Source organism: Leishmania infantum, chromosome 34, assembly GCF_000002875.2.
Source record: "Leishmania infantum JPCM5 genome chromosome 34".
Taxonomy (NCBI): Eukaryota; Euglenozoa; class Kinetoplastea; order Trypanosomatida; family Trypanosomatidae; genus Leishmania; species Leishmania infantum.
In genome coordinates, this window is record NC_009418.2 from 1029352 (window position 1) to 1051510 (window position 22159).

General features: G+C 55.5%; 6 protein-coding genes across 6 annotated transcripts; all 6 read left to right on the plus strand.

Annotated features, from left to right (window-relative positions):
- Positions 1-243: 243 nt before the first annotated feature.
- LINJ_34_2400 (conserved hypothetical protein) lies at positions 244-1917 on the plus strand (the record flags this gene model as incomplete). Its single annotated transcript, XM_001468565.1, has 1 exon — positions 244-1917. The coding sequence occupies one exon, from the start codon at positions 244-246 to the stop codon at positions 1915-1917; it is 1674 nt and encodes a 557-aa protein (XP_001468602.1).
- A 3343-nt stretch (positions 1918-5260) lies between these two features.
- On the plus strand, positions 5261-5857 carry LINJ_34_2410 (conserved hypothetical protein; the record flags this gene model as incomplete). Its single annotated transcript, XM_001468566.1, has 1 exon — positions 5261-5857. The coding sequence occupies one exon, from the start codon at positions 5261-5263 to the stop codon at positions 5855-5857; it is 597 nt and encodes a 198-aa protein (XP_001468603.1).
- Positions 5858-11378: 5521 nt separating this feature from the next.
- LINJ_34_2420 (putative adaptor complex subunit medium chain 3) lies at positions 11379-12785 on the plus strand (the record flags this gene model as incomplete). Its single annotated transcript, XM_001468567.1, has 1 exon — positions 11379-12785. The coding sequence occupies one exon, from the start codon at positions 11379-11381 to the stop codon at positions 12783-12785; it is 1407 nt and encodes a 468-aa protein (XP_001468604.1).
- A 1002-nt stretch (positions 12786-13787) lies between these two features.
- LINJ_34_2430 (putative acyl-CoA binding protein) lies at positions 13788-14057 on the plus strand (the record flags this gene model as incomplete). Its single annotated transcript, XM_001468568.1, has 1 exon — positions 13788-14057. The coding sequence occupies one exon, from the start codon at positions 13788-13790 to the stop codon at positions 14055-14057; it is 270 nt and encodes an 89-aa protein (XP_001468605.1).
- A 3498-nt stretch (positions 14058-17555) lies between these two features.
- LINJ_34_2440 (putative ATP-dependent DNA helicase) lies at positions 17556-19007 on the plus strand (the record flags this gene model as incomplete). The annotated part of the gene is made up of 1 exon (XM_001468569.1): positions 17556-19007. The coding sequence occupies one exon, from the start codon at positions 17556-17558 to the stop codon at positions 19005-19007; it is 1452 nt and encodes a 483-aa protein (XP_001468606.1).
- A 960-nt stretch (positions 19008-19967) lies between these two features.
- Positions 19968-22031, plus strand: LINJ_34_2450 (putative RNA helicase; the record flags this gene model as incomplete). The annotated part of the gene is made up of 1 exon (XM_001468570.1): positions 19968-22031. The coding sequence occupies one exon, from the start codon at positions 19968-19970 to the stop codon at positions 22029-22031; it is 2064 nt and encodes a 687-aa protein (XP_001468607.1).
- Between the last annotated feature and the right edge of the window lie 128 nt (positions 22032-22159).

Sequence of the window (22159 nt, forward strand, 5' to 3'; positions counted from 1 at the left end):
GCTCTTTCGCCCAACCCCGCCCTCCGGTGCTTCTCCCCTTTTTCACGTGTGGGACTTCACTGCGCACCCTCCATCGGCCCTCACACTCGTCCATTTCGCCTCCTGTATACAAAACAGCAGCACAAACCACTGCGTATCTTCAGCAACACCACGCGTGTACCTTCCAGCGGGACACCAAGTTCGTCCGTTACACTTCCGCACATCCCCACAACTCCCTTTCGTCACCTTCCCCCCAAAAAGGCGATGAGCGTGCTTGAGCTCTCCTGGGTGAGCGTCCTCGGCGGCCATTCGGGGGCTTTTGAAGATGCGCCGCAGAAGTTTGTCGCGAAGGTTCCTGCGACAGCGACGGTGGCGCCTTTGGTCTCAACCTTTTCGTCTCGATTCACGAAAAAGTTCGACGGGGATGACTGGAAGGACCTTGTCGCGTCCGTTCCTTCGCTGCTCTATCAGACATTTGTCTACGAGGCGAGCATTGCGCTGGCGGTGCCTCAGGAGGCCATCACAGACGTCCAATTTCGCCTTGGTAGCCTCTACGTGACCTTCCACGTCACCCATGATGAAGACATCAGCCAAGAGGAGATGGCCCACCGCATTGAGGAGTACCCGTTCCGTGAGATGTGGCGCCTGTACAACCAGCGCGACGGCGCCCCGGACGGCTTGGATGCTGCCCTGCAGCGCCTCAAGGATGTCGAGATGGAGCTCAAGGACAAGAATCACGAGTTGGAGAAGGAGCGCGGTGACAAGGAGCAGAAGGTGAACGAACTCAAGAAGCAGCTGCAGGCCCTTCAAGAGGAGCTTGCCGGCCCCGTGGCTGAGCGCGAGCAGAGTCTGCTGCAACAGCTGGGTAAAGAGCAGGGTGCTCGCAAAAAGGCGGAAGCCCAGCTCAAGGTCGTTGATGACGAGAGGAAGAAGTTGCTGGAGGCCGTGAAGCAGGAGAAGCTGCGCGCGGAGAAGAGCGCGCAGCGCCACAACGACCTCATCGCTGCCATCATCCAGGAGAACAAGAAGGAAAAGGAGGCGAAGGAACGTGAGCACAATGAGCAGATGGAGGTAAAAGACTACATTATTGAAAACCTCAAGTCTCAGCTGCGCACCCACACGAACGGCAGCGCGTCTCCGCGCAATAGTATTGTCGACGTTGACCAGACCGACGAGTTCAACAGGCTGATGGAGCGCATGGAGGACATGGCAGCAGTGCTGCAGCGCACGCAGGAGTCGGAGAACCAGGCTCGCGCGCAGATTCAGCGGCTGTCTGATCTGCTCAAGGAGTCGGAAGAGGCGCGCCAGGCGGAGTCGGTATCGTACGACAACAACGTGGCTGCTCTCACCCAGCAGATCCACTCGTACCGCGACACGAAGATTGCGGAGGACCACGAGCGCCGTGCTAAAGAAGACCGCCAGCGCGGACGTGGGCCGGTGAGCGAGGCTTTGAAGGAGAACGCGACGATTGTGCGTCAGTACACCACCAGCCTTGAGAATCTCATCGTCTCCCTGCAGGATCGCCTGCACGCTATCAGCGAGGAGTACAACAACTACTTGACAGAGGCGGAAGCGGGCGTTTCGCATGAGCGTCAGATTCTTGTTGAGCAAGACGAGGATAGCAAGAAGACCCGCCAGACCTTCCGCTCCAGCTCGATTGCGCTGCAGAAGATCTACTGGGGCTCTCGCGAGCCGGAGGCGCAGCAGATCATCCAGAACCTCGACGCCGCCGCCTCCAACGCCGAGAAGTCGAGTGCGGCGGTGCGCGTGGTGATCGCGATGCTGGACTCGAAGGCGCGCGCTTTCGGTGATCACCGGAATTGGATGGAGCAGCAGCATAGGATGATGCGCGAGCTCTTGACCTCGCTGCGTGACCTGAACCAGCGAGCCTTTGACCGGCAGCGCGCACTGATGGACGAGAAGGTTCTCAAGGCGTAGTCTTTGCTCTGCTGTCTGCTTCCCGCCTACTCCTCGGCCTCTTTTTCTGTCTATCGAGTGCACGTCCACTTCACTCTTCCCTGCGTGCGTGTGCGTGACCATGAGGACGGTGACGGCAGATCAAGGATGAAAAAGGAAATTTAGAAGACACGCGCACACGCATACACATAGATAACAAAAACGAGAAGAGTTAGCTGCTGTCGCTGTGTGTGCGCGTGTGCAGTTGTCTCCTTTTCTGATTCGCCGTCCTCTCTCTTCGCCGCTGTATGCTGATGACAACCCATGCGAGCTTGTTCCTTTTCAATCCCCCTCCCCACAGGCCGTTCTAACCCTCCCCCTTACATTTTTTCCTTCTTTTCTTTACAGTTTTCTTCGTTTGTGGTTCTTTTCCTTTTTTCGAGCTTGGCCCCGGCATAGTTCACCAGGCCGATGCACCTCTCCCTCCCATCATGCTGGCGTTGTTGTCTGTGTTTCTGTGTGTCTGTGTGCGTACACAACAGCATCAAAACATGCCGAAAAGGAAGAAAAAGCGGTCGGAACGACGAGACGAAAAGCCTGCCGCTTCCGCTGCTTTTGAGTTAGTGCTGTTCAGCCTTCTGAGGGATGCGTGTTTGTCTTGCGTCACAGGCACGTTTGTGTTTCTGCTCTTGCTTGTCTTCCTGTTTTCCGCCTTTTCTGAAAAGCACGGCGGCGGTGTGTGTGTGTGTGGGCGTGGGGGGGGTTGGGCAAGGACCATGTGCACGCGCACATGTCGTCTGTAACCAACTACGCAGCCACGATCTCTCGGTTCTTTTGCCTTTCTTTCCTTCTTTTTTTTCCTGTTAACCATCACTGACTACACATAGACAGTCCACACACACACACGCACATATGCCCGCGGGCGACTTAGCGTAGGCGCAGCGGCTCGAGAACGAGAGAGAAGGGCAGTAGATGGGCTGAAGCCAAATTTTCACCGGCATATAAGCCGGAAGGAATGAAGCGCGTGAGCAACGAAACTCTACCACCACGATCAGTACAAAAAGAGCGCTGCGCTCATGTGCACGAGAGGCCCGGGAAGGGAGGCAAGTCTGGAATCGAGGGAGACAGTAGAGGAGGTGCGACATTAACTCCCTCCCCGAGGAACGCACACGCGCGCACACACATGCGACCTTTTTGTTCTTCCCTCCGCTTTATCCCGTCGTCTCCACACAAGGAGCCAGAAAAGAGGAGTAACGCGCTTTTTATTTTATCCCCTCTCTCTGCTCGGCACTGACCTACTCCTTCTTGCCTGTTTCTCCATTACATCGTAGAGTATCTCTGTTTGCGCCTCCACCCCCTTCTGCTCCCGAAACACACACACACACACACATACACCTACTTTTAAGCATACTCGGGCTCTTATCCCTGCTTGCTTGCCAGGGCAAAGAGTGCCGAAGAAAATTGGCGGATGGGGGAGGGGGGAAACTCCTGAAAGAGAGAGTGGAGATTTTAAGTTACCGCTGGCCGCAACACCTGACATGAGCAAGTGGTATGTGTGTGTGTGCGCGCATTGGCGGTACCCTGCAAATGTGAGTTAGCATGGCTTCTCTTCCCCTTTTTTGTCTCTTTCTTGATTGCTCCTTCCCTCTCTGGGCTGGATTTTGGGCGAGGCGATAGACTCTTCAGGTGATCATCACGGCTAGGCGGAAGCGACGCGGAAAATGGTATCTGCTCTTCCCTGCCTCTTCTCTTCTCCCCCATTTCGTCTTATGTGGGCCATGCCCCGCCGCATTTGTTGTCGGGGAGTTTTCTCTTTGATTTTCATATTTTTTTTCCTCTTCACCCGTTGCTTCCCTGACTCAACGCGTGCGTTGCTGATGCTCTGCCTGCAACCGTTACTTCGTGTTTGCTCATTCTTTTGGTTTGGTGCTCTGCGTTCTCAAGTGCCATGTGTGCCAGAAGCATTCGTCTGCGCCTGTCTGTGTCTGTGTCGCGTTGCGTGCTGGTATTCTCGCCGCGTTGGTGGTGGTGGTGGTGGGGGCTCCCACTTCTCATTCAATAGCGAACTCATTTTCCTTTGTGTGCCATTTTTCCTCTTTTTTATCTCTTCGTCTTCTGTTTTGCTCTTCTCCGCTCGCACATGGTGGAAAACAGGAACGCAACCCCCCCCCCCCGAGAAAAAAAAGACGACAGCAACACACGCGCGCAGATGGACTAACCCCTTTTTGCTTTTGTCTTCGTCGCCTTGCCTTCACTGATTCGCATGTCTTTTTTTCCCTCTGTTTCTTGTTTAGCCTCTTTTTCACCTAGGGAGGTGAAAACAATCTCGAAGCAGATGAGCACACACACAGACACGCACACCAGGATACGCAAAAAAGGAGCGAAAACAAAACAGCGATATTTAGCCCACGAACGCAAGAATGCCCAGACTGCCTTCAAACACATTTGCCTTTGCATTTTGTGTCTCTAGAGTGTACGAGAAGACGTTGCACATATGTATGCGTGTGTGTGTGTTTAGGGGGGGGGTGATGTGGAGGCGCTGGTGGTCGTCTTTTTTTTGAGTTGTTTCTTCTCATTCACTCGTGAGTTGGCTGCTGGTGTCATCATCTTTTACTTTGGTGTGCTTGCGAAAAGGCGGACAAGTTGCTGCGACGTACGCGGATCAGCCTTTCACTGGCCCGAAAACATAGTACCAAACAGCATCATGAGACTAAAGAGCGAACACGACGACAAGAAGTACCCACTCTCTTGTGTAGGGGGCTATCAAATGGACGATAAACCCGTCGAGCAACGCGACTCGTCCAATCGTGAGAAGGCGCCGGGGGACTGAAGGAGATGGAAAAGTCACTCGGGAGTTGATGGTGCTTTTTGCGCGTTGCTTGCGTGCACGTCCTTCCTGTTCCCCCATGCTCGCCCCTTTTATCTCCCCAAGTACTGGGGCTTCTCTCTTCCACGCGTGTTGTACTGTACCTCCTCCTGGCGTGCCGTGCGTGCTGCACCGTGCCTTTCAGGCGCCTCCGACGACTGCCGTTTATGCGCATCCCTGCTCTTCTTTTCCTCGTCCACTTCTGTACCTGTTTGTGGCCCGCCGCTTTGGTTGTCTTCTGCATTCGTCACCAACCTGCACGACTGGCTGGTCGGTGTGTCCCATACACGTGCCTCACCTCCTCTACCTGTCCTCCCTTTCTGTTGGATCCGTCTTTATCATCACCCACACACACGCCCTGTTCCCCTATTCGCGGAAGATTTTCACAAAAAGAATTAGCCTTCCTTCTCATCTGCGTTTCGACACGGTTTCGTCTCTCGCATCGCATACAGCCCGCCTTACTCTGCCCTGCATTTTTCCTTTTTTAACTTTCGCAACAGGAAAACCCGCTAAGCAGCAATGCCGCCACGTCCGTCTCGTGATGAGTACCGCCGCGTCCGCGAGGGCCGCGAGAATCGCGACCGCCCCGAGGGTGCTGAGAACGAGGTGCGTGTGACTGCTACCCATGGCCAGCACAGCTACATCTCGTACGTCATCGCCGTGCTGAACGGTGAAGATGGCAAGACGCGCAACGACACGGTAAAGATCAGCGGTATGGGCGGCGCCATCTACAACGCCGTCAACATCGCCGAAATTGTGAAGCGCCGCATTTCTGGCCTGCACCAGGTCACTGAGCTGGGCTCTGAGCTGGTTCGCGACGAGTACGAGCCGATCGACCGCACCCGGAACCCTGAGAACGTCGTGGTGGAGCGCAAGGTGTCCACAATCCTCATCACGTTGTCCCGTAACTGTTTGGACAAGTCCAACCCTGGTTACCAGGAGCCGATTCCGGATAGCGAGGTGACGGAGCAGGAGAGGCGCGACCCCAATATGAGCCGTCGCGGCGGTCGTGGTGGCAGCCGTGGTGGCCGTGGTGGCAGCCGTGGTGGTCGTGGCGGAAGCCGTGGTGGCCGCGGGGTAGCGGCCATCGATCGCCGCGATGACCGCGAGAACTAGAAACGCGGGGAAAGTAAATAGCGGGAATGGGGGGGGGGCTGGCTATTTGCCGGCGCGCACCTGGGTGGTGCGTGAGTGTCCCTGCCAGCTTTAGGGCCGTCCATGCCTGCCTCCAAATCCCTGCCCTTGCAGCCGCACCATCTTTGTGTGTGTGGGGTTTTCATGGTGTGAGTCCTCAGATAGGTGATGCTGTGGGCGGGCACTACACGAAAAGAAAAGCCATACCGAAGCAAAATCACACAGACGCGAGGCTCAAGAATGATATAGATGATGAGGTGTATTAGCGCGCTTGTTTTGTGCGGTTTCCTTTTTTTTCACACACACATACCGTAGTTGTACCACTCCCCTTCGTACCTCACCCACTTTGCCTTTCTTTGTTTTCGGTTTGCTGGTGTTCGTGGCCATTGCACCGCAGTGCTCCGGCTTGCGGTGTGGTGATCGCAGCAGCGCCTAGCTGGATCTACTTGTATCTATCTTGCTTCCGTATCAATGTGTGTCTTGGCGTGTGCAGGCGCAAGCCACCCCAAACGAGGCGAAATTAGTGCGGAATCCAAGATGACGGAAAGAAAAAGTAGGGATGATTCCGCGTGGGGTTTACGGCATGCGCGCGAGCGACAAGAGAGAAAAAAAACGAGGGAATGGGGGCAGAGGAGTGGGCGGGGGAGGGGGCCGAAGGAGCAAAGGGGGAAAAAGCCCGCTTGTTTTTTCCACTGCCTCTGCCCCCCGCCCCCTTCTCTGCCTCTCCGACTTCGCCATCACCGTGCGCGTTTTTTTCTCCCTCTCCTGCGCATATCTGTTGTTTCTTTTGATGTGTTTTGTTGCGGCTTGGTTCTTTTTTTTCGTTCTTTCTTGGTGTCTTGACGATTTTTTCCTCTTCGATTTTTTTTTTGTGATGTTGAGGGGAATGGGTGACGACCCTCTTCGTGTAGTGGTTCGACTGTCTTCCTCCACAGTCGCTGTGCAGTTCGTTTTTTTTTTCTGTAGTATGCACAAATGCGTATGTGGAGCCCGGTGAAGGCTTCACACTTTCAGAATCAAGCATATACACACGCACACACCATGAGCAACGTGACGTCGTTCACCCTCTACCCTCTTTTCTATTCTCTTTTCCTTTTCTGTGTTTGGTTGTTTCTTCTCTCCCTCTTTTCGTTTTTCTCTTCTCTCGTCAGACAACGGTGAAGAAAACACACACACAAAGAAAATAAAAAAGAGGAACAAGCTGTACGTGTATCTTTTCAAAGTCCTCGAAACCCCTGTACGACCCGGCGATAGTAACTAAAGCAAACATGAACAAAAAAAAAGAGGGCAGACCAACCTCTTTTTTCTCTCCTCTCCTCTCCTCTCCTCTTCTTTTCCCGTCGGTGTCTCCTTGCCATGCTTGTTGTGCCATTTCGCGGTGATGTTCCCTCCACGTTTTTCGTTGCCATGCGTGCCCTTCTCTCTTTGCTTTTTCGATGAGCCACAAGAAAAAAAACGCGTGTGAAAGAGACGCGAGATGGGCGAGCAAGCGGCTGACAGAGGGAATGGCCACAAACCAATTTTTTTTTCTGTTTACTGGGTAGGGGAGAAGGTCGAAAAGAAGACGAAGAGGAGAGGTGCCTCGCTCTCGATTCTGGAGAGGGCGTTCAATATATAGAGGCTGGCGAAACGGAAGAGAGAGAGCGAAGGGCGAAAAGAGGGAGGGCGAAAACTGATGTCTTGTGACAAAGCCCCCGAAAACCCCAAATATAAAGAACAACAACAGCAAACAAGAAGAGAGTCGATCTCTCTCCCATCACTCGCGAACGGACATGGACGTAAATTCACACCATCGCTCTTCCACCATCAGCCCCCTCCCCCCATCCATCGACCACTTACTCAAGAGTGAAGCTAGCAAAGAACCAGAACTTCTCTGCCCCGCCCCCTTTTTTCCTTTTTCCCCGACGCCATCCGTACAGACGGGATTGTGTTTTGTTCTCTTTCTCTCCGCCCTGTTTAATGAAGAACTTTTTTCCCCTCTTTTCTTTTCTCTCTCCCCGTTCATTTAGGTCTCCTTTCCTCTGAACTATTACGAGCCACCACCACCAGCACCAGCACCACTGTTACCTCTCTTTAATTTGACTCGTCTCTATCCATCGGCCCATCTCTTGCCATTCTCTTTGTTTCTTTCTTTTCGTTTTTTTTTGTTGTTCTCTCGGGCGTGTGCCGTGAACCTGTTCATCGTCTGCTCCTTAAAGCTTGTCTGCATGTCTCACGCAGCATGTGAAGGCGACGAGGCACTAATGTGAGGAGACAGCGGGCCGTCGCGCCCTACATAACAAAAAAAAAACAAAAGAAAATCAGACATAAAAAGAGATGCGACGAAGACGAAGAGGAAAAAGAAAACGCAAGAAAAAAGAAAAAAAAGAGGAAAAGAAGGCGAGGAAAGAAAAGAACAAAAACAGAAATGCAGCCACCCAACCACCCACCCACCCACACACACACACACGTCCCACACGGGCACATACACGCGCGCGCCCTATTTTGTTTGATGCTCGTTTTACAAAGAAGAAAGAAAAAAAACACCATCTCACACATGCAGAGAAAAACAAAAAACAAGCAGACCAAGAGTACACGTGGAAGAGGGGGAGGGGTAGACGACGCGCGCGAAAATAAACGAAAGAGGAGCATAACGGAGAATAATATATATATGATGAGTGCGTGCGTGCGTGCGTGTGTGTGTGGCTGTCTCTCCCGCACTTCGCCGTTTGTTAGCTCGACTGAGTTTTCCTTTTTTACCCCTTTCTCTCTCGATCTCTTTCTTCTTTCTTGTACATGGGAGGTGTAGGATGGATGATACGGCACACATATACAGCGGCGAGAGTGACATTGGCTGAAGCTGCTCGGGAGCACGAGGAAAGAATCCGTTTTTCTTTCGTTGCTTCTCCTTTACTCCGCGTCCCGTTTACGTTCAGTACCCAAACTCGCACTATCATTTTTCACTCACTTCCCCGGCTTGCCCTTTACGCCTTGTTTCTCACTGTGTTCGTCGGCGTTCTTGGTGCCTCCCTCTGTTTTTTCTTCGGTTTTTCGGTTCGGGTTCTTTCTGCCTACCGTGCCCACTGCTGGTGCTGCCTCTTTTTCTTTCTCCTTCGCTCCTCCATATCCATTCACGCTTTCGTTTCTCTTCACTGATGCAAGCACACAACGTGTGCTTTTCATCGCTAAGACGAGTGCAAGGGATAACCGTGACGGCTGGACATGGGCGGGAGGAAAGGGCGAGCATGACGCAGACACCAAGAGAACGAAAGAGGAAAGGAAAACAACGACAAAAGCAGAGGGCATTGCTAGGGTTCTCGAACACTATAGCAAACCTGAAAGCACTGTCTCCTCCGCTGCCGCAGCGACAAGAAGACACGCAAAATCTCAAAATATTTTGCGCTTTTTCCCCCGTTTGTTGGAGTTCTTCAAGCGTGATTGACGACGACCAAAAAACAGGAAGGAACGAGGAAAAGACGGAATGTACGAATTTGTTTTTATTTTTGCTGTAGGGAAAAGATCAAACCATACACGGAAGAAGAAACGGAGATACAAAAAGAGAGAAGCTCCTCCCCTTCCCTCCGCCCTCCCACAAAAAAAAGAAACAGGTAAATGCCATATACCGAAAAAAATGGAGAGGGAAGAAGAATATGATGCACTGAAGAAAACAAAATCACGCCAACCCATCTTCTTCCCCTCCTCCCTGTCCACCAGGAGAAAAAAGCGAAATACGAAAAAAAAAACCGCACACCCACAAGAACACATGCGCAGGCAGATCCTCAAGCTCGACGTTTTCGATCAAGGGAAATGCGTTGTTCATGAGCGGCTTTCGCAGTGACAATGACAGTGAAGAAAGAAGATGAGTCTCAATATGGTCAGAGAACAAGTGAAAGCACAGAAGGACCACTGCACAACTGAAAAAAAAAAGGAGGAGGATGGGGGGAGGTTTCTCCCCCCTCCCTCCATCCGCACAGAGAGAAGTCCGGTGCCCGGTGAAGCGAAAGCAACAACAAAAAGGGATGTGACATGCTCCTTTTTCCTTTTCCCCTTTTCGCGCTTTTACTTTGTGTTTAATTTTTTTTTCATTCTCTTGTGCGTTGCTCTTCTTTTTGGCTGCTGCTACCAGTGCGATTTTATTTTTTTTCTTTCCACTTTTGTTTCTCTTTCGTTATCTTTCTTTTTTTCGTGTGTTCGGGTGATGCAGCTGTGTTGTCGTCTCTGTTGGAACTGCTGTTGTGTGCGCGCGTGCTTTTTCTTCGTCCTACTGTCTGAATCCATCCCCCTTCCCCATGCAACGCCCTCTACCCTCCTCGTGCCGTCAATATTATGGTTCCTTGTTCGCTCTTGTGTTTTTTTTTTCTCTTCGCTCTCTTTTCTTTTTTTGCTAAATCGCTCACTAAAAAAAATGACGTGAAGCTCTGTGTGTTCGGTCGCACGGTTTTGTGGCTACTGGGACATCGAAGACATGCACTTCGCCGCCGACGGACTTGTCGCCTGCGGTGTGTTACCGAGAGTGAGGTTATGAACGAGAGACGCATCGCCCGACGGCGATGGCCCTCTCTAACTTCTCCATCTTTGCTGCTTCCGCACACTGCACATCGTGGCGTTGCTACTGAGGGGGACAGGCAATTCCTTCTGCGCGCATCTTTCCTTTTCTGCCACGGCAAGCACTTCTGCGCGTTAACTGAACGGGAAATGTGAGGCGTTGGCAACGACAGCGACACGCTGTCGAGCGGGCATGTGCCTTCCCTCTATCACCACCACAAGTGCGGGCGGTGCAGAAGAGACCACGCACACACCATCCCTATATTCTCCACTGGTCTCTCTCCTTGTCTCTCACTTTCTGGTTACTCCAACCGATTTTCACGGCCAATGCCGTATGACGTCTCTTTCTTCTGCACACCGTTATTGCCTCCTTTGTGCCTCCTTGTAGCGTGCCTCAGAAGAACACGCGGTGCACAGGTACAGAGAGAACCTGTTCGTGTAAGAGGGGCCCTCACAGAGTAATCTCCTACCGGCTGTGGCTACTTCGTGTTCTAGGAGACTTTCACCCACCCACACGCTCACAAAAGGAAGGACTTCACGAACATCGTTGGCGCTGCGGCCTCCACCGCCTAGTGTAGCCTATATCGCCTTCTCTTCACATGCTCTCCTCTTTTCGCATACAGGCATACATCTCTAGGTACGCATATTATACGTCATCGTGGCTGGCCTCTAGCACGTGCCCCACTTTATGTGCGATACATATGTATGTATACGTGTGTATTTAGATGTGTGTGCATTGGGGATTTTCGGTGTGCCTGTCTTCATCTCCTCTTGCTGAAGCTGCATTTTATTTGTCCCACACCCTTTCCGCCGGTGCTTCCTTCTCTCTTTGCCCCTCTCCTCATCTTGTCGCCATCAAGACGAGAACAGGCAGGTAAAAGTAGGGTGTCGCATCTCCTTGTTGTGTCGTTTCTCTTCCTGTTGCCGGTGGTGTGTGCATCGAGCTCGCTCTCGACGCTGTGACACCCCGCGGGGCGTCATGTTGTCATGCATTTTTTTGCTGAATGAGCATGGCGAGGTGATGGTGGAGCTGCAATTTAGTGAGCGAATCCCGCGCTCAACGTTGGAGGGATTCTGGTCCACCTATATGGCGCCGTCGAAGGGAGGCCGCGAGGCGCCCGCGGCCATCGTCGCCTACGGCGGCACTGTGTTCTCGCACATCCACCGCAACAACGTGTTTCTCGTCGGCACACACCCTTCGGACGACACGGCGCTCGTGGTGATTGAGCAGCTCTGTCTCGTGGCCCGCGTTCTCACAACATACCTGAGCGAGGTGACGGAGAACACCATTCGAGAAAACTTCTCTACCGTCTATCAGCTACTACAGGAGATGTTTGACTACGGTTACCCCCTCACCACTGAGTTCTGCGCACTGGAGGAGCTGGTGCCGCGGCCGACGCTCGAGAACCGCGTGCGCACTATGCTGGACACGCCGCTTGTGAACAAGGTGATGCCGGTCGGCAGCCGCACTTCCATTGGGGTTGGCAGTCGGCAGGCATCCAGCTTTTTCGGTGGTGTCCCATGGCGGGACCCGGAGACGCGTCACAGCACAAATGAAATACTCTTTGACGTGGTGGAGTCGCTGGACTACGTCCTGGACAGCGAGGGCCGCTGCGTCAGGGCTGCTGTGCAGGGGAGCATCGAGGTGAATTGCCGGCTGAGCGGCATGCCTGACGTGGTGCTGCGTCTGCGCGATGTCGACGCCGTGGTCGACGACGTGGCTTTTCATCGATGCGTCAGTCTGGACCGTTATGAGCACGATCGCACGCTCTGCTTCATTCCACCCGACGGCAAGTTCACGCTGATGAAGTATACCTGCAAGTCTTCCCAGCTGATGCCGCTTCCACCGTTCTACGTGACCCCGCAGGTCACTTTCAACGCTACGGGTGGTCGCTTCCATTGCATGACGGGCATCCGCGGTGGCGGAGCGGGCTTCTCTTCCGTGGCGGAGAAGGATAAGGATGTGCAGCGGCTCTCGGTGCGCCTCCTGCTGCCGCCAAACACGTCATCGCTCACAGTGACGAACTGTTCGAGCGGCACGACCGTTTTCGACCGCTCCAAGGCGACGCTCACGTGGAGCGTGGGCAACTTGACGCATTACGCAACGCCGTCTCTCGGTGGCGAGTTCTTGTTAGAGCCGGAAGGTAGTGACAGCAGTGGCGAGCAAGGGCGTGACAATGCGGCGCCATCGAGGTCGGCGAGGGCAACAACCCATGCGGCCGGAGTCGGAAACGCCACCATGGCTGCCGTGTCGTTCCAGCTGCCGAACCGAATCATGAGTAGCCTTCGCGTGGATTCGGTTCAGGTCTTGAATGAGATCGGCAAGCCGTACAAGGGGCTGAAGTACCTAACGCAGTCTGGCAGCTACTTCATCCGAGGCGCCTGATGCACATGCAAGCTCCAATGCATCGCTCCGAGCGTGTGCAGGGCATGCGTGTGCGTCCGCGCATCATCCTCTGCTTGGCGTCGCCTCCTCCTCTACTAAGTTGCATCAGCTCACTTGCTTCGCTTGCGTGCCCCAGATAAGCCCCCCGCTTCTCACGCTCTCCCCTCACACACAATACACACGTGTACCGGCTCATGCACAACTACGCCACAAACAACGCAACAGCAAACGAGGACAGCCGTATGAAGAGTGTGGCTGCTGCGACTCAGCTGCATCCTTCACCTTTCCCCTTTTCATTTTTGCTCTTTCTCGCATGCTGTCGGTTGTCGAGTGCCACGAGGAGGCGTTGCTGGACCTCCAATGATCTCATACAACGTGGAGCTTAGACCCTGCTAAAAACGGCAGCGGGGGGGGGCTCCACACAAATCTACCATGCCCCGTGGATGCCGTGGTCGAGGGGCGCGCGCACAGGACACAGAAAGCGACTAAAAGCTGTTCTTAAGCGCTGCTGCGGTCAATGTATCCACACTGCGAGCCTCCGCATGTCTCGTTGAAAGCACGCCAGCTGCGCCTACCGCTCGCCGCTTGCCCACTGCCCCGCTCTTCCTCGACAGAAGACCGCATTGCCTACCTACCTCCTACCCCCTCCGCGCATCGTTGCTGCCCCCCCCCCGTCGCTTTTCGTTTCGTTTCGTCTCCTTGCGGTGGTGCTGCTGCGTCCACACCAGCGATACCACATTGGGTCTGCCTGCCCCGTTTGACGCGCATACACACGAACATATTCCACGCTCAACCACGCCCCCCCCCAGCTCTCTTTCACCCGCTAGCGGATTGCTCTCTATCGTTGCTGATCCGCCACCTCTGCCTCTCCCCTTTTTTCGCACCTCCTCGCAAACTGCCTCTGCTTTTCCGTAACTAAGCCCTGGTGCTGCTACATAGGCGTTTTTCCATACCCCTATCAGCTCGAGAAACGAGAACTGCGAAGCCCAAGAGAAACAAAAAATGTCTGCCGAGGAGTTTGAGCGCTACACAAAGTTGGTCTCCGACCTGCGGTCGAACCTGTCGATCCCGCAGAAGATCGAGATGTACGGCCTGTGGTGTGTGGCGACGCGGGGCAAGTGCACGTTGAAACAGCCGTCCCGCGCCAACGTGGTAAAGTACGGCAAGTGGGCTGCGTGGAAGAAGTACGAGCCCCTTGGTCAGCAGAAGGCCCGCGAGCTCTTTGTCGAGAAGGCAAAGGCTATCGTAGCCAAGTACCCATCCAGGTTGTGATGGCATGACCACGGCGGGGAAACGCCTGGGCGTGCGACCGAGAATGGCCCTCCCCTCGCCTCTTTCTCGCCTTCCCTCTCTTTGCCTGCAGTCAGTGACATGCTTAACTGCTAAAGTCTAACACCCGGACACCTCTATCAAAGCACGAAGACGACTGCTGCTGCGATGGCGAATGGCGGCTCAGCGCTTCCTTGGCGAACACAGACAGCCGCTGGGAGTCCTGCTGTCTGTCTGAACAGGACGTGTGGGGGTGGCAGCGGCTTTGGTGAGTGCGCGCCATTGCGCAGCTCCCTTTTTCTTTATTTTCTTTTTTGGTTTTAAGCCTTTGCCGTGTGCCTACCCTCCGACAGTCCTGCTGAGGTTAACCCTTCGATCCCTCCCGAGCGTGCATTCTGTTTTTCGCTTTACGACAATGAGCGTATTCTTTGGAGAACTCTCGGGCTCCCTGCTTTCACCATTCCGCTGAGTCTCTGTGTCTCTTTTCAGAGTGCCGCGGGACCGTAGAGCGCAGTCGTTCTTTGCTTGGTGATTGGGCTTATAGGTTTTGCCAGTGGCCGAGGATGTCCGCATTCGTGGCGCTCGCCATCGCCCTTTCGTTTCCTGTTCGCTCAAAGGCGCAGTGCCTGCTGCATGTGCAGCGCGGCGTGCGCACACTCATGCACGTGCACAGGTGTGCTCAGCGGGCGGCACCTTCGCGTTGCTGACACCATCTCGATCTGCGACGGACTCGCTCCTGGGGAGGGGGTATTAGCGAGGCCCTCGAAGAAGAGCCCCCAATGCTATTGGCGACCATTACCAAAACCCCACTAGGGCCGTTCCCGCGTTGCTTTCTGCCTCATTTTATTCGCGTGAGCCTCATTTCCGATACTTCTGTGCGTATGCCGAGCGGCTCACGCGCGTGTGTTCTCGTTGAATGCCGTCGCAGCGATGGTGAAGCCCTACAGCAGCCGTAACACAGGAAGAGGCTGTAGCACGAGGAGGCGGCACACCGGTTCAAATCCGTAGCATGGGCAAGAAAGAGGGGTTATTCGAAAAGAAAAAAGTCAAGATGCCAAAAAAAAAGTTGATGCGAAGTGTTGTCAGCTGCTACGTCACACAGATCCTTCGCTTGGGAGGGGGCACGCCGCTGTGCAGTCATCCGCTGCCACTATTCGTTTATTTTGTTTTATTGCTCGTTTGAATTTCGTTGCTCGCCTGTGTGCTTGTGCAGCTCCTTCTTAACATCTTCTTCGTTTTTTTTTTTCACGCCCCGACCCCCATTCCTCTCTTTGTCGCAGAACGCGGCTTACAGGGACAGGTAGAGGAGACGGCAGGGCACATGCGCACAGAGGAAAAAAGAGAAAACAAAATAGTATACCCCGCTTTAACCACCGCACGGATGCGAACACAAAGACACAGGGCGCGGGGGAGGTGCGTGCGCGTGTGTGTGTGCGCCAGGAGAGAGGGAGCGGTCAAGGAAAAAGGTGGAGGATATATCGGTTATCTGAGGCGCTTGTCTTGCTCTCTTTAGGGCTGAATTTCAGAGAAGGCCACCGCGGATAGTACCGGCCGCCTCCGTGCGTGATATATCTCAGTGCCCAGCGCCCACTCTGTATGGGGAGGAGCCAAGCACCCTGCAGGCCCGCCCTCGGGTACGGCCGGCGGGAGGGGGGGAACCCTTGGTGTCGGCAGGACAGGCGTGGGGCTGGCGCTGTGCCGAAGAGACTTGCGGGCATGATGATGCCTGTACAAAGTCGCTACGAGCGGTGCCGACGGTTCAGCGAATATACGCATCCACCGACTGTGTTTTTTTGTTTTCGCGTGAGCTGCGATGTGGTGAGTGTGGGCCCGGCTCCGTGGCGAAGCTTCGATGCAGGCCTGCATTGTGCGAGAGACGCATTTCACCCTAGCAGGCCTGCGAGGCGTTTGATCTGCCGGGTTTGCAGGACTCCGGCGCAGCAAGAAAAAAGCGGCACGGCGCTGGCGTCTCCGTGCTCACGCAGAAGGACATATGCACAGGTGCGGGCTCTACTGCTCGATGTGAAGAGTCACCACACCGTATTAAATGGATGCGGCGGCTTTAGGCGACGGAGGGAGAGAGGCATGGCATGCAGGCAGAGCGCGCAGGGTGCCAGAGGGCCCTGACCTGCGGCTGGTCAGCTTCCTCCCTGAGCTCGTCCGGCATGCGCCTAAACTGCCCCCTGCTGCCTGCTCGACGGACGCTCACCGCCTCCGCCCTCCAGCACGACCCTGAAGGCGGCCCCCCTGGACCAAGGCATGCCGTGCACTCGGGTCGGTGCGGCGCCGATCGCGCAGCAGTTGTGCGAGGGTGTATGTGTGTGTGGGAAGGGGTAGAAAGACCACGTCAGGCGCATGGCCCGATGCAACGGGCGGCGTTTCGTCCTCGATGACGCGGATGCGGCAGCAGTGCAACCGTGGCGTGTGGGCTTTGGGTGCATATGTGTCGACGGGCTTGCTTTGTTTGGCGGAGGGAGAGCATGCTACACGAAAACAAAAAGAAGAAGCGTATTATAAGGCTCACGAGGAGAGAAAGGGGCTTCCGCGTGGAGCGGGAGTGGCGTCTCTGCTCTCTTCACTGGCCGGCGCCGTGAGGAAGATGGAGGACTTTCCCTGAGGGCACCGTATGCCCTCGCTCATGAACGCAACCAAAAAAAAAGGTGGGGAGAGGTTTCTATCCCCCCGCCTTCTGTGCTGCTTTTCCGGTATGACACACATATACATTATATATATATGCATATAGCGTATTTGATTTCTTCCACTCTCTTTCTCTTGCCGATGCACATTTTGCGTCTCACCTGCACTTGCCCACGCTTTTTTCGTTTGTGTATTTTTTTGTGTTGAATTTCGGTCTCTTTTTCTGCTTGCTCACGCTGCTGACGCGTGCCTTTTCATGCGTGCTTGTTCCCATCATCTACCTCTGCTGAACACCGTCATAGTCGCACATACACACACATACACACACACACAGGACCAGCCGCAACTGCCATTGGCCTAGCGATTGCTCATTCATACAAGCAAGAGCAAGCGAGAGAGATCGTCTGCAGCGGCACAGAAATCGTGCATCTGCAGACGCGATTCGCCACTGCCCCGCACCGGCACATACGGACGATCATACGCAGATACAAAGACGATTAATACCTTGCTTGGGGTGATTGTTTTTTTTTTTTGTATTGCTTTCTGCCAAATATAATTATTGCCCTTCTCTACGTTGTTTCGTATTCGAGGGAGCTTGTTTTTTCGTCTTCTCTCTCTCTCCTCTCCCTCTTCCCCCGCTCCTGCGGCGCAGCGCGCGCTCTCGCTCTGCCTATCCACGCGCGGGAACAGATAGTCGTACTGCGAGGACTCTTTTCTCGTAGCTGTTCGCTCTGGCGGAACTTCTGGACCTATTGCTGGGAGTGCAGACAAGAAAACTTCGAAGACACTACGCGCACTCGATAAGCGCCAGCGCTTTTTTCCCCTTTATTTTAGGACGACGCTGCCTTTGATACGCAGTGCTCAATGACGGAGGGTCCCATTCGTACTGCGGAGGCTCGCGACCTCACGCGGGTGGAGCGCGTCGGCGCACATTCCCACATTCGCGGCCTCGGCCTCGATGACACGCTCGAGGCGCGCGTTTCGAGTCAGGGCATGGTGGGTCAAATGGAGGCCCGGCGTGCGGCTGGCGTGGTGGTGCAGATGGTGAAGAAGGGAAAGATCGCCGGACGGTGTGTGTTGCTGGCTGGCGGGCCGGGCTCTGGTAAGACGGCTATTGCGATGGCCATGGCGCAGGCGCTCGGGCCCGAGACACCCTTCACCATGATCGCTGGTAGTGAGATCTTTTCTCTTGAGATGTCCAAGACGGAGGCGCTGACGCAGGCGTTTCGTCGCAGCATTGGCGTGCACATCAAGGAGGAGACGGAGATGATCGAGGGCGAGGTGGTGGAGGTGACCATTGAACGTCCGTCTACGAACCCCGCCGAGGCCCATCAGCGCACCGGGCAACTGGTGCTCAAGACTTCCGACATGGAGTCGACCTTCGACCTGGGGCAGAAGATGATCGAGAGCTTGCAGAAGGAAAAGGTTCAAGTAGGCGACGTTATCACGATTGACAAGGCCACCGGCCGCATCAGCAAACTGGGCCGCAGTTTTGTACATAGCAAGGACTTTGATGCCATGTCCGCCAACACGCGCTTCGTGCAGACGCCGGAGGGCGAGCTGTCGAAGCGCAAGGAGGTGGTGCACACCGTGACGTTGCACGAGGTGGACGTGATCAACTCTCGCCAGCAGGGCTTCCTCGCTCTCTTTGCCGGTGACACCGGTGAGATCAAGCCCGAAGTGCGCGAGCAGATTGATCAACGCGTCGCTGAATGGCGGGAGGAGGGTAAGGGCGAGATCGTTCCCGGTGTACTCTTTATCGACGAGGTCCACATGCTCGATATCGAGTGCTTTTCGTGGCTGAACCGCGCGCTGGAGAGCCCGTTGGCGCCGGTGGTGATCGTCGCGTCGAATCGTGGCATTTCGCGTATCCGCGGCACACAGTACAAGGCGCCACATGGCATCCCGATCGACCTGCTGGATCGAATGATGATTATCACCACGAACCCGTACTCGCAGGAGGAGCTCGGCAAGATTATTAACATTCGGTGCGAGGAGGAGGATGTGGAGCTGACAGAGGACGCATTTGTCCTCCTGACGACACTCGGCCAGAAGACGTCGCTGCGCTACGTGCTGCAGCTCATTACGACGGCGAACATGGTGGCGCAGAAGCGGAAGTCGTCGACCGTGTCGGTGGACGACATCAAGAAGGTGTACCTTCTCTTCATCGACCTCCGCCGCAGCGTGGAGCTGCTGCAGGAGCACGAGAAGGACTTTCTTTTTGGCGAGGAGGACGCACACGTCGAGAACTCGACCCGCGTACGCGTAGGTGACGGTGAGGAAGATTGCGGCAACGAGGAGGAGACGGTCCGGTAAATCGCTTGCGTGTACGTGTAGTAGTGCTCAACTAGAACAAGGCGGCGACCGTAAAGGGGCTGCGGTGGAGTTAGAGGGCCTGATCGAGATGACACCGACGACACGCTTTTCGTTTCCGCGGCGCTGCTTGCTCTCCGCTCCGCTTGGAACGTCTCAAGTGTCCACATGGCACGCGCGAGGGTTGCCCTCTCTCCCAACCTCTACCTAGTGCATGAAAACCATGTGACGGTGCACATATATATCTTGTTTGACTTGTCCTGCGTGTCTGTAACGACGCCACATAACACAGCGCACGGCCCAAGCGCGGCAGATGACTGGTAAGAGAGAGGGACGGCTATGATGGGCCTGAATGCTTGTGGCTTCTTGGGTGTGTGTGCCAGGAAAACGGAGAGTTGAGAGAAGCGAAGTGGGAGAAGAAGGGGGGCAGGTGCTGTCCTCAAGGAAGGGGATGCGCTAGCGCGCTCGTCGTCTTTGTGTCGCGACTCCGGTTCTCTCTTTTCTTGTCCCCACCCTCTGCATATCCTCTTCTTGTGAAGGGGATCATTCACGAAGGAGCATGTTTCGGTACCGTATGTCTTGTGTCCTACGCGCGCGCACTCCTCAGCCACTTGGGCTTACTCTCACTTCGGGGGAGGGGGAAGGGCATCGGCCTGCATGGATGTGCTTCTTGTCTATGCCGCTTCTTTTGCTCTCTTCAAGGGTGTACGTTTGGCCGTGGTCTCACTTGCTCTTTCCCTTCTTTCCTCTTCGAGTTCCTGCGACGCCGCGCATTATTAATACATGCACATATATGCATATATGAGTGCGTGCGCGTGAGCGTCGATGGCATATGTTGTACAGGCAGCTGCAGGCGCACCGTCACGCCGACACGTGTCTGACAGCTGACGAAAGCTCTTCGGGGCGTGCTAGCTCATCGCATCGGTATTTCCATTGACGTTCTGCTCTGGTGGCCGCTACGAGATGGCCTGGCGACGACGAGTTGCCGCCGTTGGCGCCTCGTGGCCACTTGCGTCGCCTGCGAGTCTTCGCTTTGCTGGCGCGGCTCCGCCATCGCCTTTGACGTCTGCGCGGCAGCATCAACTGCACAACGTTTGCGATGCCATCTACCGCAGCGGCACGGCGAGAGAGGCTCTTCGCCAGGCGATACATGAGCCATCGCACGAGAGTGCCCTCCGCTTGCTTGAAGAGTTCGAGAAGGATCCCGGCGTCTGGCGCGACGAGGCGTGGACCACCGCTTTCCTTACCGCCTCCTCGCACCTGTCAAGCCAGATGAACCTCTTGCTTGCCCGCTTCACGCATTGGCACACAGTGCGCAAGGCCCCGACCAAGGTTGCAATGCACAAGCCATGGGACTGGTATCCGCACGCGCGTCTCATGCGCCGCCGCTTTATTTTCCACTACGGCCCCACAAACAGCGGCAAGACGCACGCCGCTTTAGAGGCACTGATGCGAGCACGCAGCGGCGTCTACTGCGCCCCTCTCAAGGCGCTGGCGTCACAGGTATGGCACCGCGTGAAGGAACGCGTGCCGTGCGACCTGCTCATCGGCGACGAGCGCGTGTTTGGCGGCGCTGCGGAGCACGTCTCATGCACGGTGGAGATGACTCCTGTGGACTTGCCGGTGGACGTCGGGGTCGTGGACGAGATTCAGATGATGACGGATCGCGACCGCGGGTGGGCCTGGACACGCGCGCTCCTTGGCCTGCCCGCACGCGAGATTCACCTCTGCGGTGAGGCTCGGGCATTGCCGCTCATCCAGAATCTACTCTACGCCACTCACGAGCGGAAGAACTTGTCAACAGTGGAGCACAAACGTCTCGTGCCGCTGACGGTGTCCCCGAGCCTTCGCTCTAGGCTTCGGCCGGAAACAGTGGAGAACGGCGACTGCTTTGTCTGCTTCTCCAAGAAGCAAGTACTGGACCTGCGGGACAACCTAAACCGTCTTTCTGGCGTGACGAGCTCCGCCATCTACGGCGCCATGCCATTCCAGGTGCGAGAGGCGGAGGCTGCACGCTTCAATCGTGGTGTTACCGAGTACATCAACGCCTCCGCCTCCTGCAGCGCCAACGCGAAAAACAACGCAGCTGGCTGCAGTACCACGTCGTCGCCAGGCACCCGGCCTCGTGAGTCATCGCCGGAAACGGCGACGCCCACAAAGCACGTTCTCGTCTCCACCGACGCCATTGCCTACGGCCTCAACATGAACATCGAGCGCATGGTTTTTACGACACTGCGCAAGTTCGATGGCAAGGCCATGGCCGAGCTGCCTGCCGCGACTGTCCAGCAAATCGCAGGGCGCTCCGGCCGCTTCGGCCTCACTCGGCAGCACGCTGTGGGTCGCTGCACCGTGCTGCACGAGTGCGACATGGCAGCGTTTCGCGCCGCCATGTCTGCGCAGCTGGAGCCGCTTGCAAAAGCGGGGTTGCTGCCCACAGGCGACATTCTTCAGCTGTTTGCTGAGCTGGAGTCTGCCAAGTCGCGCAAGGCGGGTAAGCCAACTTTGGATCTGAGTGGCGGGTCATTTTTTGAGCTCATGTCGACGTTTGCCGCCTCGTGCGTGGAGTCGCACAACTTTTTCCCCTGTGACATTCATCGCTCTCTGCTGCGAGTGGCTGAGCTCCTTGAACCGGTGTGCAACCTTTCGTTGACGGATCGCATTGTGTTTTGTTATCTGCCGCTGAGCGACACGAGCGCTGCGTCGCTGCAGCTGATTGTGGCCTACGCCACCGATCACGCCGCAGGGAAGCCTGTGCCCTTGCGGTTCGACGTTTGGTGCACGGAGCTGATGCAGCGGGCGGAGCGAGAGGAAACGTGCGGTGTGGGAGCCTCATCTCCGGGCCAGAGGCAGCAGCAGCAGCTCTCCGTGAGAGACCTGGCCACCGAGCTCGAGCGGTGCTTTCGGCAGGCAGAGATGTACTGCTGGCTGTCCTGGCGTTTCAGCAAGACGTTTGTGGAGCGCGAGAGAGGCCTCGAGTTGAAGGCCTCCATCACCGCTGCCTTGACACGGCTGAACGGATCTGCTTGAGGCTAGGACTGGAGGCACGCTATGCTCACCTCTCCCTCGTCTTCGTCTCGGCAGGAAAAAGAAAGTGGGGCTGTGGGTGTGTGGGGTGCGTTGCCCCCACCGCTCCCCACGTGGCCGAGATGCGCAAG